Raw genomic sequence first — 21,716 nt, 5'->3', positions numbered from 1 at the left:
ACACACTTGATTAACCCTGTGATTAAACTGCTGTATACTTTAACTCCCATAGTCATCCACTGTAGAAGCATAAATATGGACATCAGCAAAACCAACTGCAACCAGAACAACTTTTTTCCTCCAATAATCCGTGGGCATCTGCCATAGATTGCCTGGATCAGGATAAAAAAACCAAAGCAGACAAAGTGTCTTTGCACAACTCGAAGAACCCTAACATTCATAGGCCTTTACAGGGACTTCAACCACTGTGATACCTGCTGGTGGGACAACACAGCAGTGCACAGGCAATCCAGTAAGGTTCTGGAATGCACTGATGACAACTTCCTGACACAGTTGATTGAAGAGCCAACAAGGCAAGGTGCTGGCTGGTTCCAGTAGTTACAAATGAGGAGGAACTAGCTGAGGACGTGAAGGCTGGGACCTTGGCTGCAATTACCATTAGACGGTAAAATTCAGGATCCAGAGAGAGAACAGAGAAGAAAGCAGTAACACAACCCTGGACTTCTAGAGAGCTGACTTCAGCCTTTTCAGGGATCTACTTGGAAGAGTACCATGGGACAGAACAGGGGCCCAAGAAAGCTGGTTGATATTCAAGGACCATCTCCCCTAAGCTCAAGAATGGTCCATCCTGACAAGCAGAAAATTAAGCAAAGGCAGCAGGAACCCTGCATGGATGAACAAGTGGCTCCTAACCCAACTCAGACACAATGAGAAAGTGCCTGAGCGAAAGCAGAGGCAGATAAACCAGAGGGAACATAGAGATACTGTGCAGTTATGCAGGTATGTGGTCAGGAAAGCCAAAGCCTACCTGGTGTTAAATCTGGCAAGTGATTTGAAGGACAACAAGAAAGATTCAACAAGTACACAAACAACAGAAGGAAGACTAGGGAAACATGAGCCACTGCTAAATGGGGCAGGAAACAGACCTGGGGAACCACAGGCTAGTCTGCCTCATGTCAATCCCACACAAGATGAAGGAGCAACTTATCCTGGAAACCACTTCTAGACATATGAAGCACAAGAATGTGACATGGACCAGTCAGCATGGATTTACGATATGGAAATGCTGCTTAACCAGCCTGATAGCCTTCTATGATGAGACTACTAGCTTGGTAGATGAGGGGAGGCAATGGATGTTGTTTACCTCAACTTCAGAAAGCCTTTTGACACCATCACCTGTAACATCCTCACAGACAAGCAGATGAAGCATGGGTTACACAAGTGCACAGTGAAATGGATTGAAAACTAGCTGAATGGCTGGGCTCAGATGATTTTGACCAGTGGTACAAAGTCCAGTTGGAGGCCAGTCACTAGTAGTGGTATACTCCAGGGGTCAGTACTAGGTTCTATACTCTCTAACATCTTTATTAATGACCAGAACATCAGGACAGAGTGCACCCTTAGCAAGATTAGAGATCACACAAAACTGGGACGTGGGGCTGATAGACCAGATGGGTGTGCTGCCATTCAGACAGTTCTCAACAGCGTGGAGAAACAGGCAAACAGGAACCTCATGAAATTCAATCAAAGGAAGTGCAAAGGCCTGCGCCTCACGATGAATAACCCCACACACCAGTACACAGTACGGTGTGTGTGGGTGGGCGACCAGATGGAAAGCAGCTTGGCAGAGAAGCACCTGGGGTCCTGCTGGACTAAAAGCTCAGCATGAGCCAGCAACGTGTCCTTGGGCCAGCAACCTTGTGGGCTGCATTGGGAAAAGCACTGCCAGCAGGCCAAGGGAGCTGATCCTTCCCCTCCACTCAGCACTGGTGAGACACCCCTGGAGTGCTGGGTCCAGTTCTGGGCTCCCCAGTACAAGAGAGACAGGATCATACTGGATCAAGTCCAGTGAGAGGCCACAAAGGTGATCAAGGGATTGCAGCATCTGACCTACATGGAGAGGCTGTGAGAGCTGTTCAGCCTGGAGAAGAGAAGGCTCCAGAGTGATCTTATCCATGTGTATAAATACCCAGTGAGAGGGAACGAAGATGATGGAGCAAGACCCTTCTCAGTGGTGCCCACCAAAAGGAGAAGAGGCAATGGTTATAAATTGAAATACATTAAATTCCATCTGGACATAAGATGATGTTCACCAAAAAACAGAAAAAAGAAGTTATAAACCGTCACTTTTTTTACACTGAGGATCAAAAACTGGAACAGGTTGACCAGAGTGGCTGTGCAGTTTCAGCAACCTGTTTCAGCTGCCCCTGCTTTGAGTAGGGGGACTCAATGAGGTTATCTAGAGAGATCCTTCCATCCTCAAGGACTTTGATTCTATGAAGGTGTGGTTATAATCAGACTAACATGCAATTTAGTCTTTTAAAGCAAGCTTTAGTATATTTAGCCTAATCTCTTCTTAAATAAACCCAACTAATTCAGTTAATCATACTTCTTTGGGGGGTGTGCATGAAAGGTGGATATTTCAACAGTCAGCAATCAAAAAAAAACCACTAATGTTCAGGATACGCATTTGTTAAGAGTTTCCCAACCCTGCATTAACTGATATTAATGAACATGTTTATTAAACTAACTTGAAAACATCTGTTGTACATTACCAGTGTTTGATGTTTACGCACAGGGACTCAGACACATGGTTACAACAGTCTAACAAGTTATTATGCATCAGCAAACGGCAGTCTAGCTCTTGACTGGCAGACAAGGTCTGACAGCTCTTGCTTCTACAATTTAAGACACAAGAGTAAGTCCCCAGTTTGCTTTACTCTCCACAATTACCTTTCTTACAGCAAAGTCAGTAGAAAGGCATACCTGTCTGCACATCAACTGCTTCAGGGAAAAAAACCAGATTTTAAATGTCTTGGTTAAAGATGATCCTTCTCATTTCAGTAGACAAACAGAGCTTTTATTTTGAAGACTCCCAGATATTATTTTTACTAAAAAACTTGGATACAGAAGCATTAAATTATTTCAAAAAAGGAGACCTAAACATCTTTTATTCATTTTTTTTTTCCTCTTAAAAAAATTATGGGATCAAGCTCAGAAAGAAGCAAAGTGATAGGACAAGAGGAAACGGCCTCAAGTTACACCAGGGAAGGTTTAGGCTGGATATTAGGAAAAATTTCTTCACTGAAAGAGTGATCAGGCATTGGAACAGGCTGCCCAGGGAGGTGGTAGAGTCACCATTCCTGGAAGTGTTCAAGAAACGTGCAGATGTGGTGCTTAGGGACATGGTTTAGTGAGCTAGGTGGTGTTGGATTGGACTTGATGGTCCTTGAGGTCTTTTCCAACCTTAATGATTCTATGATATGCCAAATAAGAGCCTTTAGTAGTTTTCCAAGATATAAAGGCATACAGTTTTGAACCAGAAAAAAAATTATGAAAAAAACTTACTATGTGACAAATATTGTAAGAAAACATTCAATATTACAAGGAGAAAAAACTATGAATGTGTACAGTCTCAAATTTCTGTATGGTCAAAAAACCACCAATGTATTCCCTTCTACATGCAAAAATTGTTACAGTTAACAGCAGGCCGTCTGCAAATCATGCAAAGTAGCCAGCTATTTCTTGAGGATTATTTATTCCACAGTAAATTCTAAAAAAAATGGATCAGATTTAAATCCATTCCTTTTATTATACACACAGATGTATACTGATAGATTAAAAATTCTTAGTTTACCATATAAGATGCATTTTTGAAGAATATGATGGATCAATAAATACTTGTTTATTAAGTTTTCTAAGAAAACAGCATACAATACTTTTCTAAAATTAGAAGGAAATAAGTTTCTAGTTAATAGCTTATTTGTATGGTTCTCTAACTTGCTTTTGTATTTGTACATAAACAGGTAAGAACTTTTTAACAGGAAACTAATAGAAACCTCATCCTGGCTATTAAATGGCTAATTTGTGAAACTTCAAAACTTAAGTTCCTTCTTTCTCCTTGTCTCAAGTTTTACAATCACAGATTGGATGAGAGGTTTTAATTGTTGTACTCTTTTTCCTGAATACAAGTAATTTGATTTTGTAGTATCACTGCTTAAGGTACCTGCACTACAGCCTTAGATTTTTTTACATCTTAGTTTAAAACATCCTCTTGATGAGAATAAACCATTCAAATAGGGTTGGTTGGTCTTCTGCCTGTGCAATAATCTCCTACGAAGGATATAGAAATGAAAAAAAATTGTCTGCACACAGATCACATGTCTTCATTCACAGACTGGGATCAGCAGCAACTAAGCTACTAAAGCAATTGGGATCTCCATGTTTGTATGCATATGTCACATGGATGACACCGAGAAGTTATTCCCAGAAAAGTTAATATAATAAAATTTTCTGCAGAACTGCCCATTAATGCTGAGTAAGAAGGGAGCAGATGGCAGTAAAGACATTCCAGAAGTCACTATGAGCTCCCTAGAAAAAATTTCACAGAAACCAAGTTTCCTGAGCAACAACCATCCCGATAACTGATATAAACAGAACCTCTCAGACTACTTCAAAAATTAAGTAAATTCAGAAACTGGAAGAACAGCACACATATAAGAAATTCAAACACAAACAAGCTTGGACACAGAGCTGAAATTCCAAGTTGCACAGCACGGTCTCTACTCCTATATAAAAAGGATCTCAAACTTGAAAGAATTTCTTACTAGCGTCTTCAGAAGAGACAATTATGATAATTGATCTTTTCACTTGTTACGATTCATCATACTTTAAAGAGAAACAGAATTATTATTTTCAAAAGTGTTTCTTCCCATACTGAGCTGAAGTCCCAATTTGGCCACGTTCAAAGTAAATATGTTCTTTTCTTGCAGCAGAAAGAGATGCTCACACCTTTAACATATTTCTCATAAAAAACTGTCAATGTTCATCACTTGCAGGAGGAAGAAAGAAAAGTTGCCAAAAGAAGCAATCAATACAAAGATTGCTGTTATACTTCCACTAACAAGAAAGAGGCAGGGAAAATGTGCACGACATCTTACTATCTCTTGTTTTCACCTGTCACAGCATAGGTTGTGCTGCCATTCAAACAGTTCTCAACAGTGTGGAGAAACGGGCAAACAGGAACCTCATGAAATTCAATCAAAGGAAGTGCAAAGGCCTGCGCCTGATGACGAATAACCCCACACACCAGTACACAGTACGGTGTGTGTGGGTGGGCGACCAGAGGGAAAGCAGCTTGGCAGAGAAGCACCTGGGGTCCTGCTGGACTAAAAGCTCAGCATGAGCCAGCAACGTGTCCTTGGGCCAGCAACCTTATGGGCTGCATTGGGAAAAGCACTGCCAGCAGGCCAAGGGAGCTGATCCTTCCCCTCCACTCAGCACTGGTGAGACACCCCTGGAGTGCTGGGTCCAGTTCTGGGCTCCCCAGTACAAGAGAGACAGGATCATACTGGATCAAGTCCAGTGAGAGGCCACAAAGGTGATCAAGGGATTGCAGCATCTGACCTACATGGAGAGGCTGTGAGAGCTGTTCAGCCTGGAGAAGAGAAGGCTCCAGAGTGATCTTATCCATGTGTATAAATACCCAGTGAGAGGGAACGAAGATGATGGAACAAGACCCTTCTCAGTGGTGCCCACTGAAAGGAGAAGAAGCAATGGGCAGAAACTGAAGCACAGGCAATTCCATTTAAATATTAAGACATTTTGGTTTACAGTGAGGGTTATCAAACACTGGAATATGTTTTCCAGGGAGGCTGTGGAGCCTCCATCCTTGGAGATGCTCAAAACTTGACTGGACACAGTTCTAAACAACCTGCTCTAGGTGACCCTTCCTTACATAGGTGGGTTGGATCAGACAATCTCCAGAGATGCCTTTCAACCTCAACTATTCTGTGATTCTGTGAAAAGCTGATGTTCTGAAATGATCCTGCCTCTTCAAGCATTATAAATCTTTCATACTTTCCAACATTCTAAATTTCAGCCTTTTTAAATATGGCATTTTATTCTCTGGTCTCAGAATTTATGTTTACAATTTTTACTCTTCTAAAACAAGCACTACAAAGAGGCAGTCTGAGCAGGAACCAGTGTGAGACCAGCATGTGACCAATGACAGGACTGTAGGACGGTATCTGGATGTATACTACATGTGATGACAAAGTAATACTCCTAATGCATCTCACAAAGAAGACTCAAAAGCAAGTGTTTAATATTTCTGCCCCTTTAAACACGTATTAATTTTTCATAAAGTTTTAAATGAACGTAAAAACCTGTCCCCATTACTGCTTGTTGATAGTTTCTATTTGAATCCACTAAATTTTGCAAAACTTCCACTATTACAATGCATTTGAATATCAAATTTCAAACAACCTTTCCAATAGCTGCCAAACCCAAAAACATACCCCAGCTTCACAGTAAAACTATTCATCCTCACTTGCTGGTTTACTTATAGCCTCCAGTGACACAATTATAATATTATTTGTCCCCAGATCAAACATTTTCCAGGAGATAAAATTCTTTAATTTATATACTGCTCCTGAATGCCTTCCATAAAGTGGGATGGAAATTTGGCAGAATAAAAGCAGGTACTATCTTCCTACCAAAACTTCCAAAAGAATCTGTGACAATGAGTTCTTTAAATTCTTTTAACCTTCAAAATCTACATATAAAATCTGACACAGAATTTACTTTTCTACTAGAAGCTTTTTGAAGTCAGATACTAAAGTTCAAGTATTTTGCATCCCATTCTTTCTGCTGCTCTATATGCTCAATTCTTTATGTCATAACATCTTGCTAAACAAGACTATACTGTTCATACTAAGCTTAAATTGAACTCAGACTTCATTAAGCAACTTAATAGAAGTTAGTGCTCCTAATGAAAGTGCTTGAGATAATCCACCAAAGATAAAGAAACTCTGTCCTTCAAATGATAAGCGATGATATTATAGAACTGTCTGAAAACAGTGAACTTCAATTTAATGAATGCAGAGTATCAAAAAGGAATAAAAGGGACTTAAAATAACTGTTTACGAAAGATACCTTCAAGAACCAGCCAACAAAGGGAGAAAACAGAGTTAACTATTTGTAAGGCTGAGATTGTGTTTACTAGTAACTAGTTCCAACTGTTCTTCAAAACCAACAGAACGCAATTTAGATTCCAGTAACTATATTTTTAAAAGTTTATCCATCTAAATGAGAAAAACAACACTCGAGTCTTTCTACTCATCCTTATCAAGGTGCTGTTGTCAATGGCAGCAGGAAGAACAGAAGAGAAAAAGAACATCGTACTCTGTTAATTGATAACAGCCCAACAAAGAACAAAAGCAAAATGCTGGTAATGTAGACTGCAAGTTAAATTATGTTTATGTGCAAATATTGTGCTCTAGAGATAAAAGAACAAGCTATCCACGAAAACATTTACATATAAGAAAAACACCGATAACAAACATACATCTATGTTCACCTAACAGGTATGCTTTGCTTTGAAACAGAAATCTAAATAAAATAAGGTAAGTTTTACCATTTTCTACTATGGATTTTTTTTCTATTTTTAAGCAGGATCATCAACATGTTGCTTAATTTTGTTGAAATCAACAAAATTAAGCAACACATATGCAGGAATTCACCATTACTATGTCATGTTCTACAATGTGCAGCACTTACAACAAATACACTATGCAACATATTTTCAGCTAAAACATCTGAAGGCTGATTTTCAAAATAAAATACCATTTTAAAAACAGGGAGTTTTAAAGCAAAATAGCATGTGAAAATAGTTAAGCTATAGTGAATAACATGACTTAATTCACAACTTACTTAGGAGTCGAAGGACCTCTTGGCCATGTTCCATCCTCATTCTTCTGTTCTATCACCAGTACCTAACACAAAAAGTGTAATAAGAAAACCCAATTGCTACTAGAATCAATAGATTGCTTTCTGTTACAGCCTTTTTTAATGGATTTGCTGACTTACAATTGAGACAGAAGAGACTGATGTTTAGTTGCCGTTCGCCGAGGTTCAAGAATATTCCATTGAATTACACTGCACCTTCCTCTTGCTCTATTCACTTTTTTCTCCCCACACCTTGATTTGTGCAACTTTGGGCAAGCCACCTAATATATCTATGCCTCAACAATCCATGAATAAAATGGCAAGCCTTTACCTCTCAAAAAGGTCATAAGATGACCTGCAATGTCTAAAACGGCATCTGTGAATCTACAGAAATCACGTCTGTAAAACAGCCCCATTAATGAAGGGATATTCCCAAAGGAATTTTGCCTCTCACACAACACAGATCAGTAGTGGGGAAAAAAACCCAACAAACCCAACCATTTTCTGCCCTTAAAATCATACCTGTCTGGTTACTCCTGTATTTGTTGCAAAAGCATTCATCCAGTATTAATTTTCCAATGGGACAGTTGGCTAACAAAATTAATTTCATTCAAGTTGTTATTGGTACAAAAGGGAGTACAGAACACTCAGTCCTAAACACAGGCATCAAGTGCCATTTGAAACGCCTTTGGGTATTTGAGATATCTGTCCTATGCTGGCAGATATGACACAGGACCTACAAAAAGCTCATGCCTTTCTGGATTGACAGCTGGGATAGCCTAGATCATCTGAAACACCAACTAGACTCCAATATTTAAACTGACTCTCTTAATTTTCAATGCAACTAATTCTACATAATTGTACACTGATGTTTCAGGATTCTAATTAACTGCCATGCTATGTCTGTATGTGTCTACACAGTGACATTCATTCACATATGTACTTATGCTCAAAACCTTATACATAAGTCATGCTGCCACTTCAGTCTGCATAAACTAAGACATGACACTGAAAACCAGCTTTCTATCATGACCTGCCTTCTATCTGGAAAAGAGTAGTCTGCTATCTTCCATCATAAATGCTGTAAGACAGATTCTGCCATATTTCCTCCCACTGGCCCTCAGAGACTACTAAATAAAAGGAAGATTTAGACTTAAAGTTCAACAGAACCCCTAAAGGCTTACTTCAGAAACCAATTTATAAATTCAAAACATTAATTTACTCAATCACATACACAGTTTAGAATTACACAGTAAAAAATAACTATTAAGTTAAATAGACTGCAACAGTCAGAATAACTACTACTAGATCAGGAAGCTCAGCAAGAAAAATAACAACCTTGTGTGCCAGCAAGTGCAATTGACCAAACACACATATTCTGCCTTGACATTTAGCATTTTCAGAAACCATGGTTAAACTTGGTTTTGAACAATATTTGTTTCGCTGAAAGTACAGATGTCACCTAGAGATCTTTTTAAGGCTATATTAGACCATGCTTGCTTCATAGTTAATGTTTCACTGTGATAGAGGCAATTTGCAAGTTACATCTTTGATGCAAATCTTCTATGGGAAATGTGGGCTCTTCCAGCAGGACCTCTGCATTGTTAAAATTACCAGTGTGAGGGTTTAAGTGCATGCAGCATGAAGCTAAAGGGCACAATAGTTCAAGCTGTTATTTTGGTACATTGGTTACTTACCTTCCACGCCATAAAAATAAACTGAAGCACAGCATAAATACTGCTGCTAAGTAGGTTAGAATCAAGTTTTTCAAGGCAAAAGGAAGCACTTTAATATAATCTTGCCTACAATCACTGCCATCAAATTTCATCCATTAATATTTGTAGTACAACAGCACGAACTACAGCTTTTGAAAAAACATACAACTCTATTTGAAGACTAAAGAATCAATGTAATAATCTGAAAAGTTATTCTAACAATGAAATTGTTCAATCAGTTCACATTTATCTTTGTGTAGCTTTACCATCCAATATTTGGTCTTTATATTCATCTGGAAAGGTAAAAAAAATTTGTAAGAAATCCTGCCATAAAGGGATTTTGAAGTGATGATACAGTCTCATGTTAAAGCTGGTTTTCAAGCTCATTGTCTCTATAGCTCTTATTTGAAATATATTCAATTTTTTTCAATTTATTTCTCTAAATCTGTACAGTGGCATTTGAATAGAAGACATTATTCTTTTAGAGTACCTAAGAAGTTCTTCACATCTTGGGTTTCATTACAGAAACATATCCCAGATCCTAGGAATATTTTTTATTTCAGGTTTTACCAAATTCAAGTCAGCAACATTACATTCACTTACTTTTACTTCACCAGGAAAGTTAAACTCATCTTTAATCCTGAAAATACACTCAAAGACTAGTTTTATTTTGATGATTTTGTTTATAAAATCCTCTATCCCTAACATAATTTATTAGGAGAAGATTTTAATTTAAAAAAAATGAAAATTCATTGGGTACAGCTACATTTTCAGAAGAAAAAAAAAAGTATATTAAAAAAATAATATTACACTGTACCTGTCCCTGGTATAAACCAGCATCCTGTATGGTACTGTCTGGCTTATTCAAAGGTTCAAAAGTATTACTCATATATTTGTTCCACAATCTGGTCTCTTTTTCACCTGGAATATTGAAGATTTTTCTTATCTCTTTTTCAATTGTATCTGTTTTGAAAGGGAGAGAATACAAGTTTAGCATTTCACTACAAAAACAGTATAAAGCCAAATGAAGCATCTTAACCACCTACTCTTTTCTTATATTCAAAATATGAATGAAACTGTAGAAATAGACATACAACTACATCATGCTGTAGGACAAGCAGGAAGTTGCTAGCTTGCCTGTCTTTAGAAAGGAAACAGTCAGAGGACTATCTTATTCCCTCCTGAGTCTCTCAGCAAAGCAGCCCAAATAAAGACAAGCTGACAAACAACAGCTGACAGGAGGTACCTAGGTACCCACCCAATGATTTCTCAGTGTGGTAACACAGGAGTGTGTGTGGGTAGGGAATGATTAGAAGTGAGACTGGTAGCAAAACCAGGTGTAGGGAGTGCAAGTCATTCTGTTCCTCTCCCTAAATCAAACCCTTTTTGGTTTTCACTCATCTACTACTCACATCCCAGGGCAATTAGCACTAACCACAATATATATGCATAAACTTTAATTTACATGCTCACAGAAATTAAAGACTACTCTGTAAAACTAAAGCGCATATATTTATTTTAAAAGGATGATGAAAGATTTTACATCCCTGAAAGATTTTATATAAAAAGGTCTACCAGCTCCTACCCTACCTGACAGAAATATAATCAGTGTTTCATAATTTAAGGCAGTATAACTATTGTATACAAGTGGAATTTAAGAAGTTCATAATTAACTCCATTCTCCTTATGCAAAAGTAAAGTTTATTAAAGAGTACTTTAATTTAAACTAATATGTGCAGTGCTATACCACGGCAACCTCGCTTAATTTTTTTTTTCAATTTTACACTCATAAGGCCCCACGGCAGACAAGTCGCATAACAGCTAACACAGAAAACAAAACAGGAGTCAAGAAGCGTATAGTTTATCCCTGATGAACACTGAAACCACAACGATAAAAATGGACACTGTAAGCTCTGCGAGAGACTCTCCTTTTAAGTCTCAGGATAAAACACCAGCGTGTCAGCTCCTCTAGCATTCCCCTTGCTCCCTTTTATTTAAGATTATAATTTTATTTTCCATTGTGTTAAATACGAAAAGATGAAATGAGACCTGAAGCGTAAAAGTACCTTGTAAAAATTCAGCCATTGGCTTGTGAAATACGCATGACAACTGGCCAATATAATATTTGTAGATATTGTAGGATGAATACAATATCCTACACTAGTTAACACACATTTTAGTATGAAAGCAAGTGTTAGACTGGATCATCTGTTTCTTAATACAGATGACATGTAGGCAAGGTAGGTGCTACAAACAAGACAACTGCCTGTTTCTTGATTGATGACTTTAAAAAAAAAAATCATGTACTGTTTGAATCAGTTCTCAACCAATGATTTCAAATAACTATATTTGAGTGCAAGAATGAATCCAGTCAGCAACAACCTCTCAAGAAAAAAAAAAGTAAATTTATCAATTACTTTCACTAAAAGAATTTACAAAACAGTTATTCATTATCTTATGAATACCATGACAATTAATTATTTGAGCATTGCAGCTCATATTCTTCACAAGTACTAAGTTAATATTTATTATGTTAGTTTTTAACATATTCCAGCTTCACTAACAGAACGATTATGAGATAGGAAGCACCAATCCTATCAGATAACTACACATTATGTCCAAGATTCTGGGAAGAGCATGTTCCACTTGAATATTACGCTAATTCTGCAACTGTGAAACTAAGGTTCTTTTACACACTTCCATGAATGTAACCAATGCACACTTTATAATTCACCACCCAGCAAGTATCACTGAAGTGCTGGTTTATAATCTAAAGAGAAAGTGCCTGTTCCAGTATAAATGAAAACATTGCATTCAAACAGGTATGGTCTGAGGCATATTGTGCATGGGGTTCTCCTCTAGTAGTGTCATACACATCCCCTGTATGAGACAATTAGTACTAGGATGATGTCTAAAAGAGACAGGAAGAACTGCCCTTTAAGGAAGCCTCTCACTCCAGCTGCTATATAGCCACAATTTGAGACAGTTCAACTTGAGAGTTAAAGGTTATGGATCTTGTATAGGATGTATCCTATATCATAAAAAATCAGATAGCTCCTCCAAAAAAAAAACAGTTGCATGATTTAAGTACTATTTTGCAAGACTACGTGGAAGAGTCTTGATGAGATGCTGGAGAAGACCAGTGGATCCCAATATAAGTACACCCTGGCTCCTAAAGGCTAGTGCTATCACAAATACTGGCTACAGGAAAATGTAGTAAAATGTTAATCTGTACTATGAAACACTAATCCCAGATCCTAAAGAAGGGAAAGGCTAGTCACAGATCCCAGAATAAACTGTCATCAATGGTGGCAAGTTGTACATTGTTGCACTCTGCAGCAAATTAAAGGGAAAGATGAATCAAAGCTGTTTGCCAAGATAATTTACTAGCAAAAATTGAAAAATTCATTAGATGCAGAGCCACTGGTGTAATCTTTTACAAAGTCTATCAGCTCAGTTTTGGAAATGTTTTATGGCATTGCAGACAAAACCTCACTCCTATTTGTACATAAGAGAGGCTACAGACAGTCTTTCTGTCATGTTCTGGTTCATAAAACTCTTGAATAAAGGTAGAAAAGGCCCATACATTAGCTGATGACTTAGCTTTATCATACTTTCATATGACTAAGACTCTTGAATGGGTCATTAACTCATTTTCACTCAGAAGCCCTGATGTTCTCTACGATCAGCAACAATAACTAGACTGAAATGCTGCCTGAACTACATCTATTGTCCAGCTCATTTTCTCTTTAGAATTAAAAAACCACCCCCAACCCCCCGCAAGAGTAAATCACTAATCAATCTCAAGGTTAATATGTACTGCCTCCAAGGAGAGAGTCCTCAATTGTAGGAGATTCTCAAGAAGGTCCAAAGAACACATTAGATGTTTCCAGTACCACCCCAAGAAACTGACTGTCATTATTAGGTCTGTCCTTCATAATTACTTTTTCCTACCTTGTACTAAATTATTGACATACAGCTTAGCTTGGTTTCTAAGGAAAAGCAAAGGTATTGCAGGAAGAACACACATTTGAATATTGGTAGGTGAATTTTATATTGTGCTCAGAGTATTTAAGGGGCTCCAAAACTTCATCTGTTTATCTGAATTAAGGAAGGTCTTGTCTTAATCTTTTGATGGAAGTAAATAATAAAAACATCAAAACCTCTTAAAAAGGCCATAGTACCTTATGTCCACCCATTTCAGTGGGGCTGATATTGACTCTTTTGTACTACAAGTCTTCCGCAACCATAATGAAAATGCATCCCTTATTTGATACGCAAGGAAGGGTGAAAAATAATCAAGATTCTGTGAGATTCCTCTTGCATATTATTAGTTGATATAATGAGAACCTCTGCTATATATTTGATGAACTCCAGAGCTACCTTAAATATACTTAAGGCAAGGATGGGAAAAAAAATAAATCACCATCTTATGAATGGATGATAAGAGTAAAAACCTCAGGGATCAGTTATTCTTTCACTCTTAAAAGTGGTTTTAATTTTTCTAGCTCTTCTTCTAAGACCCAAACTCTTTTGGATGTCCTGGCTAGGATGGCCCTCCTTGGTGCTCTGCAAAAGAAGACTCAGCTTCAGAAAGGGCATGTTTTTAAGGCTTCCAAGAGCATGCCATCCACATATCAGGAAAGCAAGTAAGGCCAGTGTCCGGAAAGGGGATGCCAGTGAGCTCGACTGCTTCTCATTACCCTTTATGACAATTTTCTCATAGTTGCAATTCTCTGACTAACAAGAAAAAAATTAATACACCTCTAAGTAACAGTAATTCCAAAAACCCCTGCTTCTGGTTAGAGAACAAAAATATCAGAAATTCATCCATTACCTATAATTTCAATGATACAATTAAATTCAGTGTAGCTGCCAAATAGCTTGCATTTGGTCCTTGGGGATGGATAATGCTAAATTAGTTAGATTTCTCAGTTTCTGGATTTGCTTAGAGAGTAATGAAGTACATCTTCCCAAGTTAAAACAGATCTCAATAAGGTTAATTAACTTACAACACTGAAGTCTTGTTTCAAGGACAAATCACATAATTTTTAAGTTTTTATTCTAATACAAGCAGATGATTACTTGTTTAACTTAAAGATTAAAATTTAACAAAGTAAAAGATTCTGTTTTTAAAGCAAGCAACCTGCAAAGAATTAAAGGGTAGCAAGAACAAGTCATGACCGATAATGTAAAGAAAAGCAAAGCCTGAAAAGAAAGCCTGAAAAAAACTGCACTGCTGTCAAAGAATGTAAACAAAGAGTAATGGCTGGGCATGAAGTGCTAAAGGCAGAAAGCACAATTCTAACGGCACAAATACAGCTGATTGGAAGACTCTTATCTCAGATACCATATACACAAATACACCAAAAATTGAGTTTATATGATCAGGAATATCTTTGCATATGTCCTACTTGCATTTTCAGAGACAAATATGTTATCAAAACATGGTTTCAAACAATAGCACAATGCTCAAAGAACAGGCAAAGTAACTACAAATAAAGATAAGTTAATGTTTTAATACAGGCCTCAGCTACTGTAAAAGATTGTGCTTGGCCTGCCACTTCACAACCCAAAGAATACTGCCTTTGTAGGTCACCTTTAGTCATTAATTTAGATTCAAATCGTTCTCTTGTTTTTTTAATATACCCTTCTCTTTTTATATGACTAAGAAGTGTTGGCTAATAAAAGATATGAATGGAAACATAAAAAAAAAAATTATTTCTTACACACCAAAAGCCAAGAAAAAGCACTATGGAATTCAATAAAGATAAGGAAAACCATCACTCTCTTCACTTTCTGAAAAGTGTAAACCTCTAGAGTTAACACAGATGCCTAGATAATAAAATGCCTTTTTAAAAAAAATAATTATTTAAAATCCAAAATATTCCAAATAATTTAACTTTTAATTTTGACCTAAACAAGACCAGTCCCATCCGTTTTAATGGCTACAATATCCATCTATCTTTTTACCTAGAGACTTATTTATTCAGAACTTCCTAAACAAGTACTACTTTAAACAGAAGTAACAATTTTATATTGTTAAAAATCATTGTGCATACCTATTGTATCAGCTTTACTAAATCTTCGTGTGACAACATTGTTCATATTTCCATTTTCACAAAGCTTTAATTCTGTTAGATATACTTCTACTTTGCAGTGCTTTACAAACATACCCTGTTCAACAACCTGAAAAACAGATTGGGATCAAATATCAGTACAAATATGTTTTCATATACACATTTCAAAATATCTTTGAGAACTCTTCAAGAAACTGAAGTTCAGGGAATGCAAGACACTTTAATAAATGCCAAAAATTAGAACTAAAATTCTCCTATAACTTTTTAGAAATATAGTAAACTAAAAAGTTTTTTTTTTCCATTATGATGATGTCTTACCTGTGTATAATATCTTGACGTTCAAAGTGTTAAGTATAGAGGAAATCACAAATATGCATACTTAACCAAAAGATAAGATACTTGATCAAAAGATAAAAACCACCAAAAGTTATTTTTATTTCAAAACACATTTTGTTGTATGCTACTTCCCTCAAAACATGAAGAACTAGTTTTCGCAGATAAAAAATACTTATAAAAAACAGAACACACACTACTAAAATGTAGATATCACATTTTAAAACAAATACTGTACTTAAACAAGACATACAAATATTCCACTTATATTCTGGTAAAGAATACATCAATTTGAAATTTAATCTACCCATTACAGTTGCTTATTATATGTTCATTTTTGTAACACCTATTACAAAATAAAGTGTACAGGATTTTTTTTTATAAAAGTAAAATGTAGAAAAAAATATTCAGGGTCACCTCTTAAGTGGTTTTCCCTTTGATCTTCCAAAGTGTAACTGCAGTACTTAGTCATGTAGACTGTTCCAAAAATAATCATTGGCCTGATATGTGATACATCTGACAAATATGGTAAAAAAAAAAAAGCCAACAGCTAATTGCTAGGAGAGATCTGCTATCTGCTCTACAAATATAACTTGTATGCAAGTGCCATAGAAAAAAAAATTTAGTGAATTATTTCTCTCCTGTTCAGTAGTTTGCCTTAGTTTTCATGACTGACAACCATGACATTTAAATAAACATGCATATTAATTTGAGCAGCTTAGTAGGATTTTCAGCTACTAGAGTAACAACAAAACAGTTGCAGCAAACAAAACGGCAGTATGGCCAAGGCATTTCTGAGAAAACTGACATTGCAGTGGTGGTATTACCACATCCTATTACATAAATTCATGTTATTCGACATGGATCAAAAACAGTATTGTACCAATTTAAAATTTGGATCCACATTTCAAAAAAGTTGATGAATCAAAGGAGATGAAAGAAAAGTATCATCCCACTGCTATGAAAAAACATTACGGCAGATAGGAGAAAGAATCATGAACAAATGACAAAAGCATCAGAAAGAAAAATTCTGAACTGGAACAGGCATCTCAGAGGATAACTACTGTTCATATAAGCAGAAAATAACGAAGCTCTGCCAGTTTACCTGGCCACTCATTACACTCCATGTATTTTTTCAGTTAGCTCCTTCCAAGTAGAAGGCAAGTTACCCTAATTTCCCTTCTCTCTCCTTCCATTTTCCCCCCAAAGTGAAAAAATTACAGAACTTTTACTTTACCATGATGATGGAAGAGCATTCAGTTTGCTGAAATCCATCTTCAGGAAAAACAGTAACAAGTTGATAACAAATATATCTTTAAAGAAGGAGAGCCATTTTAAAGGATTTCAGCTCTTACAGAACTAGAGAAAAAGAAAGAGACATTCCAGGGATGTCTCTTTAAAAAACCATCTATTTTATTGTATTAAAGAGAATGTTAAAAAAAAAACCCAACAAACTACTTCTACTGCTGACCAAATGAACCTTGAAGAGACAAAATTTCTTCTATAGCTACACTGGCATTTGTTTGAAAGGAATGCACTTCAAATAAGCAGCCAGCATGCATGTAGTTAGACCATAACTTTTTTTTTCTCCTGTGACATGGTTATATTACAGCAGAAGTCACATCAAACTAAATTCTAATTATACTATTCTTTCAGCAGTTTTTCAGGAATTAAAATAAAGATCCCTGTAACTGAAAGAATACACCCTATTGGTCAACTTAGAAAGGGCAAACATACCAAAATGTGTTTTAAAACTTAAGTAATTCGGTCCAGTGAGGATGCAATTGTAATCACAAACGTGAAAAATCTTAAGAAATAATATAAACAATAAGGATTATCTGATCAATAAACTAGTGAAATGTCATAGCACCTTAACAATAAGGATGGTACGGGCTGGAGCAAACAAAAATTAACATTCAAGACATTAATTTTTAAGGATGATGGAGGGCCACAATATCCATCATACTACGGACTACTACTTGTGTTGAGGTAAGCTTTTTGCTTAAAGAAAAAACTCCCTTAGTAAGCTGCTGAATACAGAAGACCGCTTATCAGAAAAGGAACTACCAATTACTCTGCCAGTGTTAACATTATTAGAGCTAGGCTTTTCACTAATGTAGCCAATACAGTTTTAGGGTTTTAGATTTGATTACAAAATCATTGGTGTTAATAGACTAACAAGCTTCTAAAGCAAGTTCTTCCTGAAATATGAGAAGGCTTCCTTCCAGAAGAAAAAGTATTATATCCTTTGCATCCTCATTTCTCAATATTAAAAACTTACGCCTCTAAAATCTGAATAAAAATTAGATATCTATAAGCAACTAAAGTAGTTGTCTATATGACTATCATAGGCCAAGACTTACAAACTTTAACAAACTCCTGTGCAACTCCTGCATGTTTGCAGGACTACATCTGAACCATATTCATCCCAGGGGTAATTTAAGAGTACCTTGCGTGCTATTGGCTCTTGACCTTCCATCAGTGTGTACCAGCTAACTAGCCTATTCCAGCCTTCAGTTGGCAAAAGGATGTAGTCCAGCTCATCAATGAGATGTTCCTTGAGAGACTGAGAATCACCATCTATAAGAGAAAGATATTTTCACTTGAATACTGTAATTCTGTTACTTGAGTTTTTAATGTAACAATTTTTCATATAAATAGTAAAATTTTTTATCAGTATTATGGTGTTCAAAGCAAAACTCCCCTGAAACTATTTAGGCAAGCTGTCCAGTTCATGCATAGCACACCTATTACAGGTAGTCTTCCTACACTCAGGAACCCAATTCCACATCCTCATGCAATCGTAAGTGCCTAACTTGTTATCACACACCATCATAGCCTTCAGAGAAATCAGTCTATTTCTCCACCCACTTCACACATATTCCCACATCACCATGGATACTTCCATTTCACGCTACAGTTGCATCCTTCACTGAAAATGCAGGAATGGGTAGTTACAGTAGATCCAAGACAAAGTTTGAAGTAATTTACTCCATGTCAGACTGGGAAAATAACACGGTACAACCCTCCTACTTAAAGAATCCTATGTGCTCTGGAAACACAGTTCCTACAAAATTCTTCACAGGGACAGCAAGATGCAACACTTGAAAGAAGTACAGCTTGGCAACCTCTTCACATAAGTAGCATGCTTTTAGTTTTGGTTCAATCCTTATCACAGGAGTAAGATAGCAGCTATCCTGTATGTATAAGGGGCGATTCCAGATGTGAGACACTGTGAGCCTCAGACAATTAGAGCAGTGGCTGTACAAAAAAAATCTATATTCAAGAACTATATCCAAGAAATATTTGCTGAAACAATTCAGGACTTGCACTATCAATTCTTACGTGGTCCACTCAAATACTATGCATATGGAGGTTCCATTACAACTGGTAGCAAGGTGTGGGAAAAAAATCCACACACACATCTTCAGGTCCACGTATCTCTTTAAGGAGTTCATTCTGTATTTCTGCACTGATCTGACATTGCTACAGGGGTTTATATTGAGAAGATATAATTTGGATTCCATTCTTTCTTTCTAGAACCCACAATATTTTTTTGCTAGTATAATTTTTTCAGAACCTTATTCCATCAAACAAGTCCTCTGATGACTCAGTCCTTCATATGCAACACTGTTTTCTATAATAAACAATCAGCTATTCTAAATGACTACTTCCTTGTGCTTGCTTTGCTACTCGAAAGTCGACTATCTATTTCTTGTTCTCAAGATGACACACATGCTTACCAGTACATACAACATTTTTGCATATGTTGATACTGAAACCTATGCCTGTTACTTTTCACTGCTCTCACTTCATCCAAATATTCTGGAAACAAGGGAGGAGGATTTAAGCAATATAAGTGCAACATACTGCTCCAGTTTCCTGGAATCAGTCTTTCTTGAATTTAATAATAATTTTTCTTATTTCTGCATTACACTGCAAATATCTGAGAAAGCATGCCCATTTTAAATTATTTTCTATTCTTTAAATCATGTGTAAATTTTCAGACTTAACTCTTAAGAAGAGGAGTATGACAGCAACTAGTGCATACTACATGTCAAAGACAGGATTAAAATTGAAGCATTTTCAAGTTCAATTTATGCTACATAGGAAACCTTGTACAGAGGACATCTGCTTTGCAGATTTATAAGACCAAAAAAAACTTAGGAAATTATCCTCTGTAATTTCACACCACTTTATATCACTGAACTGCATAATACTACTTCTTCAATTGTTCCAGAAACAAAGTAAGGTATCAACTTAAAAATGTTATTTTAAATCAACCAATTTAGTTAAGCTAAAAAAATCTTAGTGACCTCAGGCTAGGGATTTGTCAACTTGACTAAATTTCAGCTCGCAAGGAATCCCAAAATATCATTATAAACCAGCAATTTGTACATTATTAAATAATCTGTCACCATTGCAAAGGAGTTCCAATAATTTTATTTATAAAATTGTAATTTTTAGGGAAATCTATTCCAGTTCCCTTGTCATGGTCTGAAAACAAAAACTAAAAGGTTCACCTTCATATATGCTGAGGTTCATTTACATTATCAACTACAAAAGATGAACAATCTGTGACAAATTCCCACTAAATGTTAGTATTGTGTTACTACACAATTGGAAACAGTTACCTTTGAGAAGTCCAGAATTATCGATAGGACCAGGGTACACATTCTGATCTCCCATCTGGTATTTGTCCCAGCTGTCAAAACCAACATATTTTTTCCACTGTTTGAACCAGCGACTATCCACGAGATACCTTAAGTAGAAGAAGAAATACAAGTTAATTACTGGCACACTACTACTTCCTACAGTACCAATTAATTCACGTTAATGCACTTGTATTCATCAGCCTTGCAAAACGGAGAGCGTTTTTCTGTCTGGTTTGCTAACCATTATCAGCACCTCCTACCAAAAGGACTTTACTGTGAGCAACTAAAGATCCCACTAATCACAGAAGGCAAGTAGAGTTTTGCAAGACTGCCAATACAGCACATCAGAAGTTGAAGAATTGCAAGTTCAAAAAACATTTCCCTTTTTAGCATGAAATATCAACTTTAGTTCCTGTTCTCGGGTTGTGAATTCATAAGATTCAAGTTAAATCTTTATAACTAGACAGCTTGTTAAAAAATGAAAGATAACTTTTAGTAAAATATAAATAAAACTCCAGCAGGAAAAAATAACATTCATATGCAAGTTGAAAAACTTTAGAACTCTGATGTCCTGTCAAGAACCAGAGAGTGTGTTTTCTTCCTTTGAGTCAGCATCAACACATACAGTAAATGTTCTGCTTTTGAGGCAGTACTAGATGTTCCTCCTACATATAATTATCAACTTCACACTTCCATGTAAATGGATATCTTTAAACTCAGCTCCACAGTATTTCTAACCAGATTAAACTTGCTGCCAGTCTGGCTTTTACAAAGCCCAGTGATACTATATTTTATATATTTTTGTCCAGAATTTCTTTGAGATTAATATACCAAATTTGTCCAGTGATCGTCATTCCCCTCAAAAGACATCACCTTCATTATGCCTCTTAAAAGTATCCATGTCCTTCTGGTCTGATCTGTACCAACCATTTTGCTATTACCCTAATACATGTCACAATATCACTAGCAGGATGAAAAGCTTGGTCAAACTAAAGATCATAAGTAATCCTCATTCTTTTCTCCAGTATTTGACTACTAAACTCTTATTTGTAGCATACCAATAACATGCTGTTGAACCTTTCAGAGATCTCAAAACTTCCTGATGATTCAAATACTAGTCTGCTAATACATATAGCTTTATTAGGCAATCATTCTATATGAGTTACTCATGAACACCATGGAAAAACACAGAACAAAAACATTCA

At 36.4% G+C, this 21,716-nt stretch overlaps 1 protein-coding gene across 1 annotated transcript in view; it reads right to left on the bottom strand.

The window, feature by feature from the left end:
- The window catches only part of LOC104471610 (ubiquitin carboxyl-terminal hydrolase 15-like), a gene marked incomplete at both ends in the record, with an annotated part of 22,934 nt that extends 2,316 nt beyond the window's left edge, over positions 1-20,618 (bottom strand). The window contains 5 exons of the mRNA XM_010086999.1: positions 7,714-7,775; positions 10,261-10,406; positions 15,506-15,632; positions 18,306-18,436; positions 20,491-20,618. Coding sequence (XP_010085301.1) covers positions 7,714-7,775; positions 10,261-10,406; positions 15,506-15,632; positions 18,306-18,436; positions 20,491-20,618 — 594 coding nt within the window. The remainder of the gene's footprint in view (positions 1-7,713; positions 7,776-10,260; positions 10,407-15,505; positions 15,633-18,305; positions 18,437-20,490) is intronic.
- Between the last annotated feature and the right edge of the window lie 1,098 nt (positions 20,619-21,716).

The sequence above is a fragment of the Pterocles gutturalis genome, unplaced genomic scaffold (assembly GCF_000699245.1).
Source record: "Pterocles gutturalis isolate BGI_N339 unplaced genomic scaffold, ASM69924v1 scaffold35371, whole genome shotgun sequence".
NCBI classification, from domain to species: domain Eukaryota; kingdom Metazoa; phylum Chordata; class Aves; order Pterocliformes; family Pteroclidae; genus Pterocles; species Pterocles gutturalis.
This window is presented reverse-complemented; position numbering and strand designations above follow the sequence as displayed.